The sequence below is a fragment of the Podarcis cretensis genome, assembly GCF_951804945.1.
Source record: "Podarcis cretensis genome assembly, chromosome: 6".
In the NCBI taxonomy this organism is placed as follows: domain Eukaryota; kingdom Metazoa; phylum Chordata; class Lepidosauria; order Squamata; family Lacertidae; genus Podarcis; species Podarcis cretensis.
In genome coordinates, this window is record NC_137175.1 from 81,690,449 (window position 1) to 81,712,833 (window position 22,385).

Below are 22,385 nucleotides of genomic sequence, written 5' to 3' on the forward strand. Positions count from 1 at the left end.
GGAACCCAAGAAAGTAAAATCTCTCACTGCCTCCATTTCTTCCCCTTCTATTTGCCAGGAGGTGATGGGACCAGTAGCCATGATCTTCGTTTTTTTGATGTTGAGCTTCAGACCATATTTTGCACTCTCCTCTTTCACCCTCAATAAAAGGTTCTTTAATTCCTCCTCACTTTCTGCCATCAAGGTTGTGTCATCTGCATATCTGAGGTTGTTGATATTTCTTCCGGCAATCTTAATTCCGGCTAGGGATTCATCCAGCCCAGCCTTTCGCATGATGAATTCTGCATATAAGTTAAATAAGCAGGGAGACAAAATGCAGCCTTGTCGTACTCCTTTCCCAATTTTGAACCAGTCAGTTGTTCCATATCCAGTTCTAACTGTAGCTTCTTGTCCCACATAGAGATTTCTCAGGAGACAGATGAGGTGATCAGGCACTCCCATTTCTTTAAGAACTTGCCATAGTTTGCCATGGTCGACACAGTCAAAGGCTTTTGCATAGTCAATGAAGCAGAAGTAAATGTCTTTCTGGAACTCTCTAGCTTTCTCCATAATCCAGCGCATGTTTGCAATTTGGTCTCTGGTTCCTCTGCCTCTTCTAAATCCAGCTTGCACTTCTGGGAGTTCTCGGTCCACATACTGCTTGAGCCTTCCTTGTAGAATTTTAAGCATAACCTTGCTAGCGTGAGAAATTAGTGCAATTGTGCGATAGTTGGAGCATTCTTTGGCACTGCCCTTCTTTGGGATTGGGATGTAGACTGATCTTCTCCAATCTTCTGGCCACTGCTGAGTTTTCCAAACTTGCTGACATATTGAGTGTAGCACCTTAACAGCATCATCTTCTAAAATTTTAAATAGTTCAGCTGGAATACCATCACTTCCACTGGCCTTGTTATTTGCAGTGCTTTCTAAGGCCCATTTGACTTCACTCTCCAGGATGTCTGGCTCAAGGTCAGCAACCACACTACCTGGGGTATATGAGACATCCATTTCTTTCTGGTATAATTCCTCTGTGTATTCTTGCCACCTCTTCTTGATGTCTTCTGCTTCTGTTAGGTCCTTTCCACTTTTGTCCTTTATTATGGAAATCTTTGTACGAAATGTTCCTTTCATATCTCCAATTTTCTTGAACAGATCTCTGGTTCTTCCCATTCTATTGCTTTCCTCTATTTCTTTGCATTGCTTGTTTAAGAAGGTCTTCTTGTCTCTCCTTGCTATTCTTTGGAAATCTGCATTCAATTTCCTGTATGTTTCACGATCTCCCTTGCATTTTGCTTGCCTTCTCTCCCCCACTATTTGTAAGGCCTCATTGGACAGCCACTTTGCTTTCTTGCATTTCCTTTTCATTGGGATGGTTTTCGTTGCTGCCTCCTGTATAATGTTACGAGCCTCCACCCATAGTTCTTCAGGCACTCTGTCCACCAAATCTAAATCCTTAAACCTGTTCCTCACTTCCACTGTGTATTCATAAGGGATTTGACTTAGATTGTATCTTACCGGCCCAGTGGTTTTTCCTACTTTCTTCAGTTTAAGCTTGAATTTTGCTATAAGAAGCTGATGATCTGAGCCACAGTCAGCTCCAGGTCTTGTTTTTGCTGACTGTATAGAGCTTCTCCATCTTTGGCTGCAGAGAATATAATCAATCTGATTTCGATGCTGCCCATCTGGTGATGTCCATGTGTAGAGTCGTCTCTTGTGTTGTTGGAAAAGCGTGTTTGTGATGACCAGCTTGTTCTCTTGACAGAACTCTATTAGCCTTTGCCCTGCTTCGTTTTGATCTCCAAGGCCAAACTTGCCAGTTGTTCCTTTTATCTCTTGACTCCCTACTTTAGCATTCCAATCCCCTATAATGAGAAGAACATCCTTCTTTGGTGTCACTTCTATAAGGTGTTGTAAGTCTTCATAGAATTGGTCAATTTCAGTTTCTTCAGCACCAGTAGTTGGTGCATAAACTTGGATTACTGTGATGTTAAAAGGTCTGCCTTGGATTCGTATCGAGATCATTCTATCATTTTTGAGATTGCATCCCAGTACAGCTTTTGCCACTCTTTTGTTGACTATGAGGGCCACTCCATTTCTTTTACGGGTTTCTTGCCCACAGTAGTAGATATGATGGTCATCCGAACTGAATTCACCCATTCCCGTCCATTTTAGTTCACTGATGCCCAGGATGTCAATATTTATTCTTGCCATCTCATTCTTGACCACCTCCAACTTACCCATGTTCATGGTTCTTACATTCCAGGTTCCTATGCAATATTTTTCTTTACAGCATTGGACTTTCCTTTCGCTTCCAGGCATATCCGCAACTGAGCGTCCTTTCGGCTTTGGCCCAGCCGCTTCATCAGCTCTGGATCTACTTGTACTTGCCCTCCGCTCTTCCCCAGTAGCATGTTGGACGCCTTCCAACCTGAGGGGCTCATCTTCCAGCGTCATAACTTTTATATGCCTGTTGTCTTTGTCCATGGAGTTTTCTTGGCAGGGATACTGGAGTGGCTTGCCGGTTCCTCCTCCAGGTGGATCACGTTTGGTCAAAACTCTCCACTATGACCTGTTCATCTTGGGTGCCCTGCTCGGCATAGTTCATAGCTTCTCTGAGTTCTTCAAGCCCCTTCGCCACGGCAAGGCAGTGATCCATGAAGGGGAGTTTAAGCCTTACATCTCAGTAAATATTGCATGGGATTGGGCTACATAAGTGTGAAGCAACGGACTGCATTTTTGAGAGCTACGGACAGATCGTTCCAAATACAAACAGGAACACGCAATCTCTCAAACATGTTCACAGACATAGAATCATAGAGTTGGAAGAGACCACAAGGGCCATCGAGTCCAACCCCCTGCCAAGCAGGAAACACCATCAGAGCACTCCTGACATATGGTTGTCAAGCCTCTGCTTAAAGACCTCCAAAGAAGGAGACTCCACCACACTCCTTGGCAGCAAATTCCACTGTCGAACAGCTCTTACTGTCAGGAAGTTCTTCCTAATGTTTAGGTGGAATCTTCTTTCTTGTAGTTTGGATCCATTGCTCCGTGTCCGCTTCTCTGGAGCAGCAGAAAACAACCTTTCTCCCTCCTCTATGTGACATTCTTTTATATATTTGAACATGGCTATCATATCACCCCTTAACCTCCTCTTCTCCAGGCTAAACATGCCCAGCTCCCTTAGCCGTTCCTCATAAGGCATCATTTCCAGACCTTTGACCATTTTGGTTGCCCTCCTCTGGACACGTTCCAGTTTGTCAGTGTCCTTCTTGAACTGTGGTGCCCAGAACTGGACACAGTACTCCAGGTGAGATCTGACCAGAGCAGAATACAGTGGCACTATTACTTCCCTTGATCTAGATGCTATACTCCTATTGATGCAGCCCAGAATTGCATTGGCTTTTTTAGCTGCCGCGTCACACTGTTGGCTCATGTCAAGTTTGTGGTCAACCAAGACTCCTAGATCCTTTTCACATGTACTGCTCTCAAGCCAGGTGTCACCCACCTTGTATTTGTACCTCTCATTTTTTTTGCCAAAGTGCAATACTTTACATTTCTCCCTGTTAAAATTCATCTTGTTTGTTTTGGCCCAGTTCTCTAATCTGTCAAGGTCGTTTTGAAGTGTGATCCTGTCCTCTGGGGTGTTAGCCACCCCTCCCAGTTTGGTGTCATCTGCAAATTTGATCAGGATGCCCTTGAGTCCATCTTCCAAGTCGTTGATAAAGATGTTGAATAAGACCGGTCCCAAGACAGAACCCTGTGGCACCCCACTAGTCACTCTTCTCCAGGATGAAGAGGAACCATTGATGAGCACCCTTTGGGTTCGGTCAGTCAGCCAGTTACATGTCCCCAGGCAGACGATACATATCTAGAAATACACAATTTTCGGTCATTGAAGGAGCTTTTGAGCCGAAGCACACACTACATCCTCATTATATATCAGCAGGCGATTATTCAGCAGTGTGCTCAGTTAATGAGATGCTGCATTGTGGTAAATTTGGAAAAGTAGCCATTTTGGTGTCACAAGATGAAGTCCTCTTTCAGTGAAAAAGATGCTTAAGTTAAACTGTTGTTATTGTCTAGGTTTTTTTCTTTCTTTTAAAAAATTCTTATTTCCAAGGCAGTTGTGGAGAGACAGTTTCACTATATGTGGCCCTCCCCAACCACAATAAGAGTGGGTTTGGAGAATAAGGCAGGAGCTGCTGAATATTATAATGTAAACGGGTCAGTATCTTTGAGCCCAGTCACCCACTTCTACCTATCAACAGCAGAAGAGATTTACAAACCTCTTTAACAGGCACAAGTACAGAAGCATTGGGCTCCAATCCTACACACACTCAGTAAGTCACACTGAATTCAGTGGCTCTTACTTTTGAGTAGACACATGTAGGCTTGTGCTCTTGTGACATGCCTAACATCAACGCAGCTGTGCCAGTTTAATATGTTCTTCTTCATCATCCAGCTTTCTCATGCAGCAATACAAGGGACACAACTTAGTCTCATTGGCACAAAAACATACCAGAATTACAGACCCGAGGTCAAAGAGCATCACCCCAAAATGTACCTTGTCCACATTCACAATTTTCAGATACCCATAGCACTTTAAACAAGCTAGCTATTATACATGATATGCTGATGTTAAGCTTATCACCATGCAGTATATTTAAACTTTTAAGAAATTCAAAATAACTCACTAAATGTTTAGCTGCATGCCTGTAATATAAAGTTTTGTGTAACTTTCAGGTTCCTTTCCTCCTGACAAATCCTTGCTGTATTTACCAACCTGGTCTTTCCCAATATGCTTCTCAAACACATGATAAACTAAGAAGATCCTTCTGGTTCAGCCCAATGACCCATCTAACCCTGCATTATGTTCTCACAGCAGCCAACCAGATGCCTGGGGGAAGCCCACAAACACAGGGCCTGAACACAACAGCACTCTCCCCACCCCCCTGTTCCACCCATCTGTTCTCTTCCAGCACTTCTACTCCCAGTCTTGCTTTCCTACGCATCTTACTCCCTTTCCCCTTCTTGCCTTGGATAATCTGACCTGCCATTTCCACCAGTGGCAGCTGCAGGCTTTTCAAAATGTCAAACTGCTGTGCAACAGAAAGGCAGCTGGGGTCATTACTGAAAGAGGCTTCTTCATCACCACTAGAGCCATAAAAACAATTCCCTTTGTAGATTATAGTACAGATACTGAGAAGAAGCAGGCTTCTCTGTTTCCTTAGTTCTCTTTGAAAAGTGTTTAAAGTTCTAGCCATCATTTGAGAGCCTTGAGCAACTTCACTGTGTTAGAACCAGGGCATTTTTCTCCAGCCATAATTCAGTTCCGGCACCTGTCAGGTGGACCATTGCCATTATATGAGAACAAGGGAAGTGTTCATGGTGAGTTCTGGTACCTCTTTCTCTCCTAGAAAATAGCACTGATTAGAGATATTTAACTTCATTTCTTGCTTCACCTAAGGTAGATTCAAAGTTTAAATATTATGTGTATTCAAAAAGATATGAACCTTATACTTTCCCATAATTACTAGAAAAGACAGAAGAGTGCTGTTTAGTTTACATTACTAAAGGTATTTAAAAGAGAAAATATTGTGAACATTTTGCTTCTTATTTAAAAGTCTTCGCTGATAAGAAAATGTATAAATCTTAAATACCATATCATAATTTAAAGAGGTATGAGTGGGAGGCATTCCAATAGAGAGATTATTTATTTTCACCTTATATTTTACAGTGCTGGCACAGTGACGTAGCAATAAATAATCTGCCTTTTTCCACACATAAAGCAAATAAGGGGTATGTGCCTCATAACTAATATAAATCCTGATTTCCCCCTCCCCCACCTGTTAGCTTGGCTCATAAAAGTAATATTATAATTTTACTCTACTTTGCAACCTCCACAGATAATTCTTCGGAGTTTGTCAATCCAAGCCTTGCTTCCATCTCCATACAAATTTGAGGGTTTGAAAAGTGACATCTTGTTCTGTGGAGATCACCCCCTAAACTTGCATTCATCCGCAAGTAAAGCAACACAGGATGTATTTCACAAGGCCTTCTGCCTATATCACCATAACCACATTTGGAATCCCTGATCCCTATGGAGAAGGCCAAGAATGCAGTCGTTTCCTCCTAGCTGGAAGCAAGGCTTACAGCCAGATATAAAGATATTGCACATGTGGCTCTGCCATATTCTTATTATCCATTCATTTATCTATGAAATGTATTTATTAAATTTATATTCCTCCCTTCAAACCCAGAGCAGTGCATGGCAAAATATATATAATATGGAGATCATAAAATAACAATTATAAACTGGACATTTATATATTTTTTCTTTCACTTAATTTTTCATTTGTGCCACGTTCTGCTCTTGTAACTGGTGTTCTACTGCTGTTAGTTAGGTTCCCCCCCCTCGAAAACATAACATTTAAATTAATTGATAACCTATTCAATTTCAAGCCATAATGTGGAAACATGGCCTCTTTGCTACTATTCAGCTCTTGTCAATATATCAAGTAAAATCCCAACTTGTGTGATTTACCATAGGGGGAGAGGGAAATCTAAAATGGAATTTGCACAAATTGTCAAAACAATAAATTGTCATTTTGTTCAAAGCCAAAGCAATATTAAAAATAGGACCAGCTTCTAGTGTCCCCCCATGCACAACACTAAAATGAAGCAGTAATTAAAGTTTTTAATTGGCATGGATAATCCAGACAGAAATCTAATATCTTTCTCATTGTGAGGAAATCCAAATCCAAAGGATTCTCTTTTAGCTACCCAAATGTAGAATAATTCTTTTCAAAGCATTTCCATAAGCATTTTGCTATGCACAGCGGGTATCTCGCACAAAAATTTACATAACAGACTTGACTTACCTCTTTGGATCCATTCTAATCTACTTATTAAAATGTGTAGGGCAGTATTTTTCTTCCCTGACAAAAAACTGGAGTGTACATATATAGCTCAGCCAGAACAAATTTCCCTTTTAAGTCAAGCATACAATTTTCAAATGTGGTATTAGACAAGAGTCTGTACGGAAACCCACCGTATCAGTAACCCTCTAGTCACATCCCAATGCAAGATTTCCATAAAAGAGCTGTGCTCCAGTATCATCTGCATGCTTTTTAATAATTCAGAAGATGGGGAATTGTATAGTTATAATCCAGAGTCCAACGTACGGTATTTTCCAAAGGTCCCCAGGTCCCCATAAACTCTCATTGCCAACTGTGATGGTTTATACTGTGTACTGAATGCTTTTTTTCTCTTCTGTAGTAAACAGTGCACCCAAGTTGCATACACAAGGCAATATTTAATATTCACATACTATGGAGGCAGCTTACTGAGAGCTGATCCTGAAATGAAGGTGGCAGAACAGCCATTTTATGAATAACTGTGAGATAGATTTCACATTTTTCACAAGCCCGAAACCTGCTTATGAGACTTGTTGAAAGAAACCACCTCACTAACTGAATTCTTGGGAAATGAATACTGATGAGAACAAAAGCTTTCTTCGAAAGTCTATTGTTTTATCTAGTTTTGAATCCATTTCAGAATTTTCCACACACACACACTTTACAGTCCTTGAGAAATATACATATTGTCATTGCCCTCACTTGCTTTAACTGACATTAGTTGCCTTCAGTGATCATCATTTGGTCATATATCTTTATAGCATCATAACCAAATTACATCCACTATATCAAGGGTGGAGAACTGGATTTGTCCAGCAGGACAAGTCTGAGAGGTGAATAAGGCCTCTCACCTGTCAATCACCTCACAGTTGGGTATGTGTAACCTGGTAAAGAGAAATCTGAGAGATGATTTCATAGCCATCTTAAAATATACATGGAGGGCTGTCACATAGAAGATGGAGCAAGCTTCTTTTCTCTTGCTCCTGAGGGACCCAAACCAATGGATTCAAATTGCAGGAAATGAGATTCTAACTAAACATCAGAAGGACTTTCTGAAAGCAAGAGCTGGCAGCTGGCAGTGGAACAGACTACCTTGGAGAGTGTAGAATCTACTTCCTTGGAGGTTCTTTTTAAAACATAGGTTGGATGGCTATCTGTCAGGGATTCTTTAGCTGCAATTCCTGCACTGCAGTGTCAAGTGGGACCCAGAGAATGAGCTAAGTAGTGCTGGCAATAGGCCCTTCCAAGACCTGAGGCAAGTGCCCAACCATGTCAACCTCTGGTGCCCGGGGTAGGAAAGGAGGAGTGTGTTCTCGGGGCAGGGAGTTGGTGGGTGGGGCTCCTGAAGAGTAGATGCAGTGGGGTGGGCAGATGGAAACCAGAAGGGAATTTTGAGTGAAACCATAAAATTAATTATTATTATTATTATTATTATTATTATTATTATTATTAATTATTTATACCCTGTCCATCTGGCTGGGTTTCCCCAGCTACTCTGAGTGGCTCCCAACAGAATTGATGATGATGATGATAATAAAGCAATAAGACATCAGACATTAAAAGAATATAGAGGCATATAAGATTCATTTCTCCCTTTCAAACATACCAAGCACTCCAAACCACAGCCGTTCCTACTAGAAAGACTTCGTCTTCTGGTCTGGTTGCATACTCCTGACTCTCTTAAGGCTGCCCAAGGCTCTGTGTTATGACATGTGGCTTTCCTCCATCAAAAAAAATTAGGTTGTCAGTACCTTCGGGGAAGAAGAATCTACATTTTCATGCGGACTGTTACTGCATACTTGGTACAGATTTTCATATATAGATATATGTAATGTCCAACCTAAAGCTGAACAGGAAAACATTTGCTCTCCTTCACTGTGGGAGTCTTTTATCACATTTGAATACTACTATGCTCCCTTCATTTTCTTATCTCTAAGCCATATGCACACAGTTCCTTTGGCCTTTCATTACCAGCCTCATGCTCTTGAACTTCATTATCACATTTACAGCTTTCCCTAGTCTTCACCAACTGATTGTACCCCTAAGGGGACTCCAGCAGCTTTGAGGACTGTATTATGAACTGCCTGGTATCCAAAGACAATCAAAAGGATTTATGGCATGGCTGGAGCTGAGGATTCCTTCCCACCCTTAAGAATCTTCTTCCTGAAAGCACTTGATCTAAATCAGACAACTGCACAAGCTTAGTTAACCGCGCCTCCCCTTGCCTAAGAACAATTGGAGGGCTCCATCCCCTCTGGGACAACAGTAATTCTAAAATGCCTAATCCTGGATTTATTTTCAATTTTGTCCGTTTTAGAAAGCAATCTCTTGTTATCCTCTATCAGGCCTGTCAAAACGACTCTATGATGTGAGATTATTATCTCTGTCTGGAGAAAGTGCCCACTTATTCTTTTGTGCAGTGCTGGATATTGTTCCTTTACTCTTTTACCTTTTCTGTTACTGTATTTCAAAGTCCTTGGTAGCTGCATTTCTACTGTTGCACACCTCTGGAACTGATTGTATGATTTCATAACATTTTTGAGCATAGGAGATACAGAATAGTTTTAAGTCTATTTCTCTATACCCCTGGTCTCAAAAGACCCTTCCTTCCTTCCTTCCTTCCTTCCTTCCTTCCTTCCTTCCTTCAATAAATTAGGAAGTGTTGAGGTTTCAAAATTGTGAGTTACATTGCCCTTATGCAAACATTCTGAATGAGAAAATCCAAACATAAGTTTCTGCTTCCCATATTTTCATGGAGCAGTGTCTATATGAATTACTGCTGTCCTGATCCTATTCCATAATTTAGCCCAAAATTGGGTCATCATCATCATCAAACATGGCACCACTGCCTTACTCTTCAGAAGCCAGTGGATCCTGATCAGAAACTGGCTTAAAACAACTTGCTATGCCAACAACTGTAAGATTTTTGTTTTTTTTTAAAAAAAAAACTCATTCTCCAGAGATCTAGTATAAGTTCAAATAAATATTTACAGAAGGTCATTAAGTGTGATGCTTTGAAAATAATCTGATTTAATTCACTGGGACTTATTCCAAATTAAGTGTGCATAGCCCCAGGCTACAGTCCTATGAATATTTACTTGTGGATAAGACCACTGAATGCATTGGGATTTACTTTTGAGTAAACACATGTAGGATCGAGTTATTATTCAGCAATGAGTTGCCTTTGGGCAATGTTGTTAACTTGTTTTTATGATTTTAAATCTAACTTCATTTCAAATTAAGTGGGTGGCTACCACATCCCTTTCAGATGCAATAGTTGAAGATGCATCCATCTCCAGCTCTGTGGCTGATCTTGATTTTTCTTAAGCACCCCCACCCCGCTTGATATGTAATTAATTACTTCACCTTCTCAAAGACCATTACTTTCACTTTTTTGTCTCATGGGGGGGGGGGATATTTCTTTTTCAACCTAGTCTTCATGTTATAATTATTCATTCTTTCCATAGCATTGGAGTAAGTGGTTGTTTTTCATAGCAGCATACAGCTTTCTTTCACATCATTTCACATTGTAAAAATAGGGAAAATGATATAATCTTAGTATATATACTAATCCACTGAATGAGTGTCACTTTTTAGAAGATCTACTGCTGTACCAGAGGTCATTCATTTTCCAGTCCATATTGCTGGAATCGTGACTTCATTCAAAATCTGGGCTGGGGAAACCTTAGGTGAAATGTTAAGAAACATGAAAAGCCTGCAATCAGCAGCACCTAAATATAGTATACCGACTCTCGTAGTCTTTAATAGGGTCATCCATTATGCTATAATGATTATAGGGTGTCTGCCTTGAGTGGCTCCTTTCCCTTCAGTCTTAACACTTTGGGTCAGTCTCAAATGCCACCTTTTCTCAGCTGCTTCAGCATTAATCAGCCACCAAGTGGAAGAAATGGCTGCTTTTCCCAGGAGGCCACTAGCAATTGCATCCCAGATCTCCCATTGCCAAAATGTGGAAATCCATCAGTCCCAGCCATTAAGTGCTAATGAGAGCAAGGTTTCTGCGCATTTAATAGCCGTGTGGGAGCAGGGATTTCATCAGGTGATGCTTGTCTCACTTGTAGATGACAAACTGCCGCCTTTCTATGCAACTGTAAAAGTACGCCAGCACAGTGTGCTTCTTTGCATCTTCCCCTTATTGGAGTTCATACAGGTGATGGCTTGCACCACTCTCTATTACTGGTATTCAGTATTTTATATTTATTCAATAGGTTATTAACAGTAATCAGCTTTTGTCATGTGATGGTGAGACCTTTGTTCTTGAATCCTGTTTTAGGTACATAAAAACCATGAAAGCTACTTCTGACCTATCTGGGCCCCATATGAACCTGTGGCATCCCCAGACACTCTGGGTTTCTCCAGTGGTGTACTATACATCTCAGTTCCATCACCTCCCTGTTAGTGAAAAGGATTCACATGTCCCAGAACGCTGTTCCCACTGCAGCATATGTTGATCAAAACAACTCTTCCTTTTTTTGCTAGATTTGCAGTTATTAATGACACTGGGATTAGAAAACAAATGGCTTCTTGTGAATCTATACTGCCATTTTCTAACACATGAACTTGTGCTACAGTGTTGTGATTATGCCTCTGAAGTTGTTGTGTTTGCTAATCTGCCATGAACCAGTCATAGTTGGAAGCTAGCTACTATGGGTCCTACCAAAGGTCCATTTATTCAAATATTGCTTCTGTCTGATGGTGTGAGTGAAAGCAACTTGTGTGGCAGAACAGTCATCAAGGAGGAAGTAAATCTGTGGCTAGCCAAAGGTTGAAGGGTATAGATGACTCACCAGCTTCACTCAAACATCAAAGATAAAGAATAGAGATGAGCTGGATATGATTTGCGTAACAAACATTGTCATATGCAGCCAAGCAAAGGTAGGTAAAGGTAAAGGTATCTTATTGCAGCCAAGCAATAAGATAATGAATGCATGAAACTACACACACACACACACACACACACACACACTGCATACAAACCAATGCATAAAACACCCCCTTCAAGGTGTTTTACATAAGAATTTGCCTTCACTTTTTTAGCTTGTATGTCATACCATGGGTCAAGCTACTAGTATCCTTTCTATATAGCCCTCTAAGTGCTTAGGACGGCATATCAAGAGTTAGAGCATCACAAAACGTATCACTACACCACAGTTGAAAAAGCAGAAGTATCAGCACAAATGATTAAAATAGAGCTGCCAGTAATTTCATCATAGACTTTATAAAATGCTGCAGTTACTGTGGGATGGAAACCATAGGCACAGACAGGAATCATTCACTCTTAAACACTCAAATGTTTTGCAAATAAAAATAAACCAAAACAATAATTATTAGTTATGAGATAGGCACACTTAAGGAAATGTCTCAATTTGCATTCAACGTCTAGATATTAAGAGCTCATCTGGTGTTTAAGAGGGGCATTTAATTAACTATTAGTTTCCCATTTAATTATTTAAGGCTAGTAATGTTCAATATCCATGCTATTGCATTGATACTCCATGCCTGACATTGCCCAGTTTAGAAAGAAACAAAGAAACACCAAACCACAGCTGCCCTTTTCAAACATGCCGAATCTTTTAAGGGACTTTGCAGCTGGATTTTTCTACAAAAGTTTATTTATTTCAAGCCAAATGAACTGAAAGATCATATTTGAATATTAGCTATAAGCAGCATAGTCTGCAACCTTGCACACACTTAAGTCCTATACATGTCTACTCCGAAATAGTCTCAATGGGTCAATGGAACTACCGTATTTTTCGTCCCATAGGACGCTCCATCCCATAGGACGCACCTACTTTTTGGGGGGGGAAATAAAGGGGAAAAAAATTTCCTTTATTTCCCCCCCAAAACCAGGTCGGGGAACAGTGGGATGGTGGTGCTGCGCCTCCCCGCTGTCCCCCGAGCTTGTGGAGCTGGCCGATGTCTGCCTGGCGCAAGGGGCGCTCTGCTTCAGGGCGCCCCGCGTGTCGAGCGGCAGGCTACTGTCCGCAGCATGGGGCGCCCTCTGTTTCAGGGCGCCCCACACACCCCCCCGGTGCGCAAGGCTTGCGGGCACCTGCGCGAAGCATGGGTCATCCTCCAAAGGGCACCCCGTGCTCCGCGCTGCAGGCTGCCGCCCGCAAGCCGTGCGCGCCCGGGGGGAGATCCCCTGGGTGCGCAAGGCTTGCCGACACCAGCGCGGAGCACGGGGCGTCCTCTGAAGGGCACCCCGTGCTCCGCGCTGCCAGCTGCCGCCCGCAAGTCTTGCGCTCCCGGGGGGAGATCCCCTGGTGTGCAAGGCTTGCGGACACCTGCGCGGAGCACGGGGCGTCCTCCGGAGGGCGCCCCGTGCTCCGCGCTGCAGGCTGCCGCCCACAAGCCTTGCGCGCCCGGGGGGAGATCCCCTGGTGTGCAAGGCTTGCGGACACCTGCGCGGAGCACGGGGCGTCCTCCGGAGGGCGCCCCGTGCTCCGCGCTGCAGGCTGCCGCCCACAAGCCTTGCGCGCCCGGGGGAGCTCCCCCCGGGCGTGTAAGGCTTGCGGATAGCTTCCTGGAGCCTGGAGAGCGAAAGACATCGGTGCGCACCGACGCCTCTCGCTCTCCAGGCTTCAGCGAAAGCCTGCATTCGCCCCATAGGACGCACACACATTTCCCCTTCATTTTTGGAGGGGAAAAAGTGCGTCCTATAGGGCGAAAAATACGGTATACCTCTTATGGTAACTGTTCATAGGATTAGAGCCTTGCTGAGGATATAGACTGTAAGGAATAATAATCGCTGATCATGTGACTGCAGTGCAAAGCAGTCATGTGCAGACAAATCATTTATCAACAACACAAATCTTCATTCTTTTCTCAGAGGGAATGCTTTTCAGTGCTGTTGGAAATGCATCACTTTACATCCAGCACCACAAACAGAAATAGAACTCAACATATGCTACGGTATTCACTGGAGTCAATTTATTAATTTAGATGCTAATCAAAGGATTATATACATATTTGAGTGAACCAGTCTGAAGATTTCCAAACAAATGTGGAATTCACAAAATATAATCTTGCTATGAGTATCTAAGAAAAAGTCTAGTTCCTTATTCTGCATTTCTTTCTTCTGTTGCTGCTTGCAATCTTTTCCCAGACTTGAAATCTCATCAGACTTGCTTTATGGTTTATTATTTCTCTTGGTTTATATCTGCAATATAAATATGCCCAATTAGGCTCATCTAGTGTGCTATATTAAAGAAGACTAAAATGCAGACATATGGTCATCATCATCACAATTCCCTGAGCAAGCAGCATTTATAATGGCTTAATATGCAGTTGTGACATTTACAGATCAGAAACTGTGGATGCATTTCAGTGTTGTGTCAATGGGTCATAAAAAATACATTAGCACTGTAAAAGGAATCACACAGGAAGGTGACGAAGGAAGAACATGTTTAGATGCTGCCTGTTGGTTGCCCTCCTGTTAATTATGGCACGGTATGCTGGAGAGGAAGTGAAAGAGCATTATTATTCAACGCATTTGCATGAACAGAATTAGAAGTCAGCTGTGCATCGGGAACAAAGGGCATGCTTTATAAGCAACTGTAAGGGAAGCAATTCCACCAAGAACTACTTGTTGCTGCAACCTCTGTTGATTTGAATAGAGCGAACACATGAAACTCCCTTATTTTTGAGTCAGGGTTTGGTCCATCCTGCCCAGTGCTGGCAGCAACTCTTCTGGATTCTTCTCAGGTCTGCTCCCTGAGATTGTTCTAACTAGAAATGGAGTCTTGGATTGAACCTGAGAACTTCTGCTTAAACAACATGCATTGAATTACTGAGCTATGCCTTCCCCCAATAAAGAAGACTACGAGGGATTTATTTGATTGGTACTTTGAGTGTTTAAACTCCTTTTAGAATATCTCTATCATAAAAGAAGAAGGATTAGCAAGAGATTGGACAGAGGATGCATGCTGGGTGGGTGGAAGGAAGAGAATGTATGCATAGGAAGAAATGTTTTAAAATGTGACATATGTACTTCTCGGTTAATTGTCGTCTGTGGCTAGTAATCACTTTGGTGTTGTTGTTTTAAAAAGGGAGACATTTGTCCTATTTCTTTCTGTATTCACTTGCTTATGAGATTCCCCAGGAGCATGCTCCCATTGCTCTGCTATTTCCTCCTCGTGCTTTCAGCTTACCTTCCACAGATACGTTCGCTCAGTGTAATGGCATCATGTCCCATATTGATATTTTGCTTTGGGCAACTAAGTGTTGCCTTTTTGTTAATGCACAAGTTTTGTCCTGTTTGCTGCAAATATCATCATTGTATATAAACATGACTATTAATAATTCCAGTTCAATAATAATAATGACAACATATAGAGACTTTGTTCAGACAGTAATGCTTCCCTTTGCTATGCCCTGTCTGTCAGGAAAACTGCACCTTAAGGCACTCCAAAGGCAGGGCCGGCCCCAGGCAGCAGGATCCACAGGGACAACAGATCCTGATACCAATGTTCACTCACCCCTTCTTCCCTGGGGGGGCACCATTTTGTGGTTCGACTCAGGGGCCAAAATGTCTTGGGCTGGCCCTGTCCAAAGACATTGGTATAAAATTACTTGGATACTGAATAACTGTGAGCCTGCAATCTGACAACAAATTAAGTAGGCATTGATCCCAAAAAATCCCCATTGTATTTGTGTCTGTGTAACTGGGCACTTGAGCCCTGGTTAAGCATTCACCTGAATGCTTGTGTGGGTAGAAGAGGAGAGATGTGGCAGTGCTTCTGGACATGCTGCCTTCACTTCAGAACTTCCTGCATTTGGAGAAGACTGTATCAGGGCTCATGAGCATGCTTAGCATCCCCCTTCAGACCCCTCCTCTCCACACAAAGGAGGTCTGAAATGCAGCTGGTCCACATGGGAAGGTTGGGATCAGGACTTGCATGCTCACCCCTGCCCTGCCTGCCCTCTTTAAGTGCACGCGTGTTCATTCCAAAAGCCTGGAGAAAGCTAATATTGATAGCACAATCCTATGCATGTGTATTCAGAAGTAACTCCCACTGTGTTAATCTGGGCTTACTCCCATTAAGGGTGCATAGGATTGCCGCTTAAAGCTTTTGGCTTCCATCCAAGAAAGTCATTTACATGCAAGTAATACTTGGAGTTTATATAGACGCTCAAAAGAATTGCGTAAAATTCAAAGGAATAAATCAGTTGAGTTAAAGGAGTAGGCACTGCTGCAGAGAAATCTTCAAAGATCCTGTTACGTGCCTGTGATTGAGTTTATTTGAGCCAGGTTCACTGTCTCCAGTAATTCAAAGTGGACTGGTGTATTTTGCCATCTCACAACAAAAAACTAATGTGAGCATGGTAAACATAATGGGTTGGATCCAACAATGCCCTTCTGCCCACAGAGGGAGGCTTCTACTAACAGAATGGCTATTTCACATAGCACACAGAAGGTTTGTTTGAGAAAGATGAAGCAAACAGCACAATCCTAACCATTTCTACTCAGAAGCCAGTCCTGTTGAAAGCAATGGGGCTTGCTTCCAGGTAAATGGGGTTAGGATTGCAGCGTAAAACCAGAATTGTTATTCCTTTGGTGCAGCATCAAATTCAACCTCTTGCACAAGCTGCAGAACTGCTATAGAACCTAATAATTTATAGCACCACATGTATTTGCAGAAAAGTGCTGTGTGCTATTTTCCTTCCACTCACTGTTCTTTGAATCTCAGCTCTATAGTTTGGATTCAAAGCAATGATTACCAACGTATATACAGATTTTGGAAACACACAGAGTCACCTGTTACACAGAACTGTATGCCTGGTTTTCCATTATTCACATAATTATTTATATCTTTTGAGTGTCGGTTACATGCACCCAGGAATACTTCTGCATGGGCATCTCATCAGGGTTATGCCACAGTATAATTTTAGTGCTGAATTGGTGGTGTGATCTTTGGGCATATTCACATAGCTTTCAAGTCACATTCAGAACGTTCATGAAGCATAGATCTCCCAAGACTGTACCACCACTGTAGGTTGGGCAATAGCGTTTTCTTTCATGTGGAAAAGTGGCATATCAGGGAATGAGTTGAACTAGTAACCTTTTCTCTAACATGTTAAGTTTTCTGGAAGGGAATGCTCAGACATGTGATCCTACACCGGCTGTCTGTAGTGGAACAGTCCCAGAAAGTCTATACAGTACTGTAATTTTTTCTGAATACATAGTTTGGATAAATCTGCACAATACACAAGTGCAAAATTCCACAGTCTAAAATGTTCTAGGTTTTCCTCTTTGACCACTGCACTTAAGCAGATTGCCATAGGCTGGTGGACAGCATGTCTGGCTTTCTTGTTTTCACCATGAGGAAAAGGTGATGCCTCTCCCCCCCCCCATGAGATTATATGCACCCCAGACTAGCAGCCTTGTGCATGTTCTATCCTGCACACCAGAGTCTGTGGTAACCCTGGTAACATGAACATGGGAAGGTAATTTAAGCCTTCAGCTGGGAGCTGTAACACAGGTTGGTTTATACACAAGTTGGAAAACCAGCACATTCAGTGTGCATAACTGCTGGCTGTGGTGGGCAAGCACTTGACTGCTTATAGGCTGCGTATAAAAGGCTAACCCTTTCAGGGAGGTGAGGGGATGAAGTCACAGAGATTCACGACCAAAGAGGCAGGCCCACTCTCAAGCCACGTTCTTCAGTACATTTGCTGGTGAGTAATTACCATGGGTTTAGCAAAGCCACTCACAAGTAAATGCACCGAGTACTGAAATTATCGGAGTTTAGGGGCGGGCGGGTTAAAGAACCAATGCTTTTATTTTTAGTTTTCCTCGTTGCTTGTCATAACCAAGTCACTTATACTGATTATGCTTTTCTCTTTCTACTCCTCCTTGCAGCAAACGTATGTGACAATGAACTTCAGATATGCCAGAATGGGGGAACATGCCACAACAACGTCCGCTGCCAGTGCCCCGCAGCCTACACTGGTGTGTTGTGTGAGAAGCGGAGTTGCGAAATGGACCCAGACGGTTGCAGTCAAAGCTCTGCGCAAGGGGCAATATCATTACCACGTGTTATACTCCTATTACCACTGATTGCTCCATTAGGATTAAGTGGGTTTCTCATATTCTAGGCAACCCAGCTTTGGAGGGTCGACTTCAGACTGCTTAAAACAAAAAAAGAACATGCCACAGGAAATCTGGGGAAAAGAAATTGCAGCAGCAGCAGCAAGCAGATGCTAATAAGTCTTTCAAAAACATAAAAGGGGGGAAACTAAAATCTCCACACATATATAGACTCTATAAAGGCCCAAACGAACTAAGCCATATCTATCCATTGTGGACAACCCAGCGAGTCAAGACTGTTATTTTCTGACTCAAGCTTAAGTCGGCAGCTGCCAATACTATTACTACTAAGTCACAGCTGCAAAAGCTTACACAGGATCGAAAAGGCTTTCGTAACCACCCCCAGACGGGAATACAAAAAAAGAAAGAAAGAAACTACAAAACCTTGCTCCTCCAATCTGGTGCGCAACTGTACCTCTTCCCAGTGTGTGGACCAACCAAATAGAGGCAATTCTTTGCTGTCAGTGCATTGTGGGTATAAGGAAATCTGTTTCAAAGCTGCCATATTGGCCTGCTTCAGCCCCTGAAATTCCCTTTCCAACTGTGCTTTAGTGAACGTTGCTCTGTAACCCTTGTTGGTTGAACGATTTCTTTGTCTGATGTTAGTAAATGCACATGTGTACCAGCTCCCTCCTCAATAAATCTAAAGCCAGTCATACCCTTGTATATTTTAGAAGCACTGCATCAAGTTCATGCAGTGCTGACCTACTGTACAAGAGTGGCTATAGGACAAAAAAAAAAGAGTGTATTTATCCTTTTGTATTCAAATGAAGTTATTTTTCTTGACTAACGTAAGACGTAGATTTTTTGTATTATTGCCAATTTGTGTTAACAGACAATTTATTAATGTACTTTAATCCTAATCAGATTAAGGGGGGGAAGTTATTTTTTATTTTCATCCTATTTTTTTCTTTCTTTTTTTCCTTTCGCTTTTCATTTAATTGTGCAGAGATTTCTCTGTATGGGCAACGTGCTGGCATCAAAGAATATCAGTTTACATATTATAGCAAGTGTAATAAGATTCCACCAAAGGACATTCTAAATGTTTTCTGTTGCTTTAACACTGGAAGATTTAAGAGAATAAAGATTCCTGCGTAAACAATTTCAGGGATTAGTATTGCAATTTCTTAACTGCATTTTAACAGTTTGATGGAATAGAAATTCAAATGCAGAATTGTGCAAACACAATGAGATGGATGTGAAAGAAAACTCCCCAAATGATTCAGAGACAGCAATTATGAGTGGCAAGGCCATGGTAGGTAATGTTTCAGCTGGCAGACAAGCTCAATTCATTTCCTTCAAATCAATTGAGTTTAGCTACAATCATATACTAACTTACTTGGGAGCAAGCCCCATTGGCCTCAATGGGACTTACCTCTGAGTAGGATGCCTAGGATTACAAGTGTCAAAATACTAATTATAATTTCTGCTAACTAATTTATTCACAGTAATACGTATAACACATAACATACATGTATCAAAATAGCTTTATAAAGCTATTTATATAACATACATGTATCAAAATAGCTTTATAAAGCTGAAATCAATGTTCACAATTCATATTTCAATGTTGATTTTTTTTAAGTCAAGCTCCAATACATGAAACTTAAAAGTCAAAATATGACATGAAAATTCAGCATTCAAATATTTGGACTGGTTAAATGAATGAAGGTAATATAAAGTACGTAAGTATAAGTAATCTATGCAAAACTGCCAAATACTGATTGCTACTAGGTCAGATACAGTCAACTTATCTAATTAATTAACTGTATAGCATGCCTTCAACGAAGAGGTTCCCAGGATAACTGACAAAAGATAAAAGAACAAAACACTATCATAAACAATCAAAATGGTACTAGACTGGCAGCTTCTAGCAGCATTTTTAACAGTTTGAAAAAGCCAAGAAAATGCAAGTTTCATCACTGCAAAGATGAAGGCACTAGGCAAATCCCCTGGGAAGGAATTTCCAAAGGCAGGGTGCCACAACCAAGAAGGCCATATTCCTAGTTCCCACTTATGAAGACCGAGGCACTCACAGGAGAACCTTCGTAGATACCTTCAGTGCACATACTGGTTGATACAGAGTGAAGTGCTTGTTGTGCTTATTGCCATGTGTTAGAAACTATCAAACACTGATTGGTATTGCATGCCAGGTCTCCAGTACTGTTAAACACTGATGGATACATGTCAGCAACTGACTAGGGCTGAATGCCACTTGTCAGATATCAGATACATTGACTATTGTTGCAAAACCTTTGAGTGCCAGTGCTGAATTTTCAAGTATATGTCAAATATGTGCACATCAATATAATATCCGTGATCAAAAATTCTGAAAGCATTATTACTGGGGCGGGGTGGGGGCATTTTGCTATACACTTAAGCTAAAATAGGTCTGTGGTTAGCAGATGTGTGCTATGATTGCCAGTGCTGTGGAGCCTCCAATGTTTGCCTCCAATGTTAGACTCTGAATAGGTGCTACCAGGAGAATGATTTGCATCTGTTTTACAGAGATAGTTAACTCAATGGATGCATATAAGTGAGATGCAAGATCTCAACTTACCTGATACACTGCTTCATGCCTCAACATAACAAGAGAAGCCTGCACAGTACAAGGCCATGGTAGTATGATTTACACTACGATAGCCCTTCCATGATCTACTTTCTCTGTGCAGTAAGAGATGGATCAGATGGACTCACATTTTTGCCATGTTTCGGGGAAAACAGCAGAACTGGGCTTGTGTCACATCATTAGAATAAAATAGACTGAATATAGAAATATTGGGAGTGTTTGGACATACGTAGCTGAATAAAAGCCATAATTGTCTGCATTTGATTGGAATGTGTTCAGAAGTCTGAAAGGCTTTCACAAATAGGCACTAGATGGAAATCATGGTGCTATAACAGCATGCTAGAAAGAAAAGTGGAATTCCTTGGTTTTTACAATAGCACTTACTAAGTTTGCATGTAATGATGCTCCCCCAAATATTATCAATCCACTGCTGTTTAGAAGGCTGTCTGGCAGACTTCCAGGTACACGCTAAACATTGCTTTCCTGTTGCATCAGGTATCCAGAGTTGTAGGTTCAAAACAATGAAGCAGCATAGCTTTATGAATTACCTATGGTCTAGCGTAGAGAAAATTTTGGTAGTAATGAATCACATTCCCCAAACTCATGCACAGCTGGGCATGCCCACCAAAAGTGGAAGTATAAACAGATTTGAACACAGCTCTCCCAAGAATGCTAACTATGGTTTGAACGCCTTTGTGGTGGTAACGAACCACGTACTGAGAACTTTACAGGACATCTTTGCCCCACAGTCATCTTTTCCAATACTTAAGCCTAAAATTCATCTTCTTAACTCAAATTTATTCTGCTGCAAAGCATCTGGAGAAGGTTGACAGTAATGAAGTAGCTGTAGATTCCAACGGCCATCATCTGAATATTCATATGCATCCCAAACCTTAGTCTGCCTAAGGAAATGTATGGACAACCCCCACCCTATGCATAAAAGAGCACAGCTGCATGATTTAAGTTTTAATAAAGCCAGATTTAGTATTTAAAAAGAAGTGTCAAAATATACAGTAGCATGTAGTGAGGAAAGTGCTGCTCTAGCAAATAAAAGTTTGTTTAAAAGTATTGCCCAAGGTGTAATAAATTCTTGTTTCTGCCTTTTATTAGCCCAATTACCGCATGTGACAGCAAGAGATGGAGCAAGGAGTGGAAGCAAAAAATACTAAACACAGCAATGTTTCAAAGACAAGGAAGAATCAAAAAGTGGCAACACAGGGCGAATTTGCTTAGGAGCAGATATTCTATCACACATAATGCAAATATTTTACCAATATAATAGCCTCGAATGGAAAACAATTAATCAGCACAGACAGAAAGCCCAAGAGAATCCAGCTATTTTGTTCCCTCCAGGCTCTGTATTCTCTGAATCAGGCAGTCTATAGTCTTTGAATCATCTTTGATAGACTTGCCTGCACCTCAAGGGAATAATGATTTGGCTGGCAAATACTCCCCAGGAACACCCAACCAGGGGAGAAGTCTGTCTTATCAGTTTTGTTTCTCAGAAAGCCAATATAGATAATGACAGTAGCAGTAAACTGGTGATATTTGTGGAGTCCTCCACAGCAGCACAGCTGATGGAATGTTTGTTATTTGCACCATCAGGCTTTTTGGGTGTACTGGAATAAGATAAGGCAAAGATAAATTAAAGCTTTGGCTGACTGCCAGCAACGACCTACATGAAATTGTAGATTTACACCAGAAGCGCACTCATGATAATAAACAGAAAATTATATTGCAGCCTCACAGAGGAGTGTAAATGCAAATACAGCTGACTGACACATGGCACCAAGGATTACTTATAATTAAA

At 41.6% G+C, this 22,385-nt stretch overlaps 1 protein-coding gene across 11 annotated transcripts in view; it reads left to right on the forward strand.

Annotated features, from left to right (window-relative positions):
• Positions 1 to 19,108, forward strand: part of NTNG1 (netrin G1) — a 218,905-nt gene extending 199,797 nt beyond the window's left edge. For all 11 annotated transcript variants that reach the window (XM_079981445.1, XM_079981441.1, XM_079981447.1 and 8 more), the window contains one exon: positions 17,779 to 19,108. In XM_079981445.1, coding sequence (XP_079837571.1) covers positions 17,779 to 17,976 — 198 coding nt within the window. In that variant the 3' untranslated portion in view covers positions 17,977 to 19,108. The remainder of the gene's footprint in view (positions 1 to 17,778) is intronic.
• Positions 19,109 to 22,385: the final 3,277 nt, after the last annotated feature.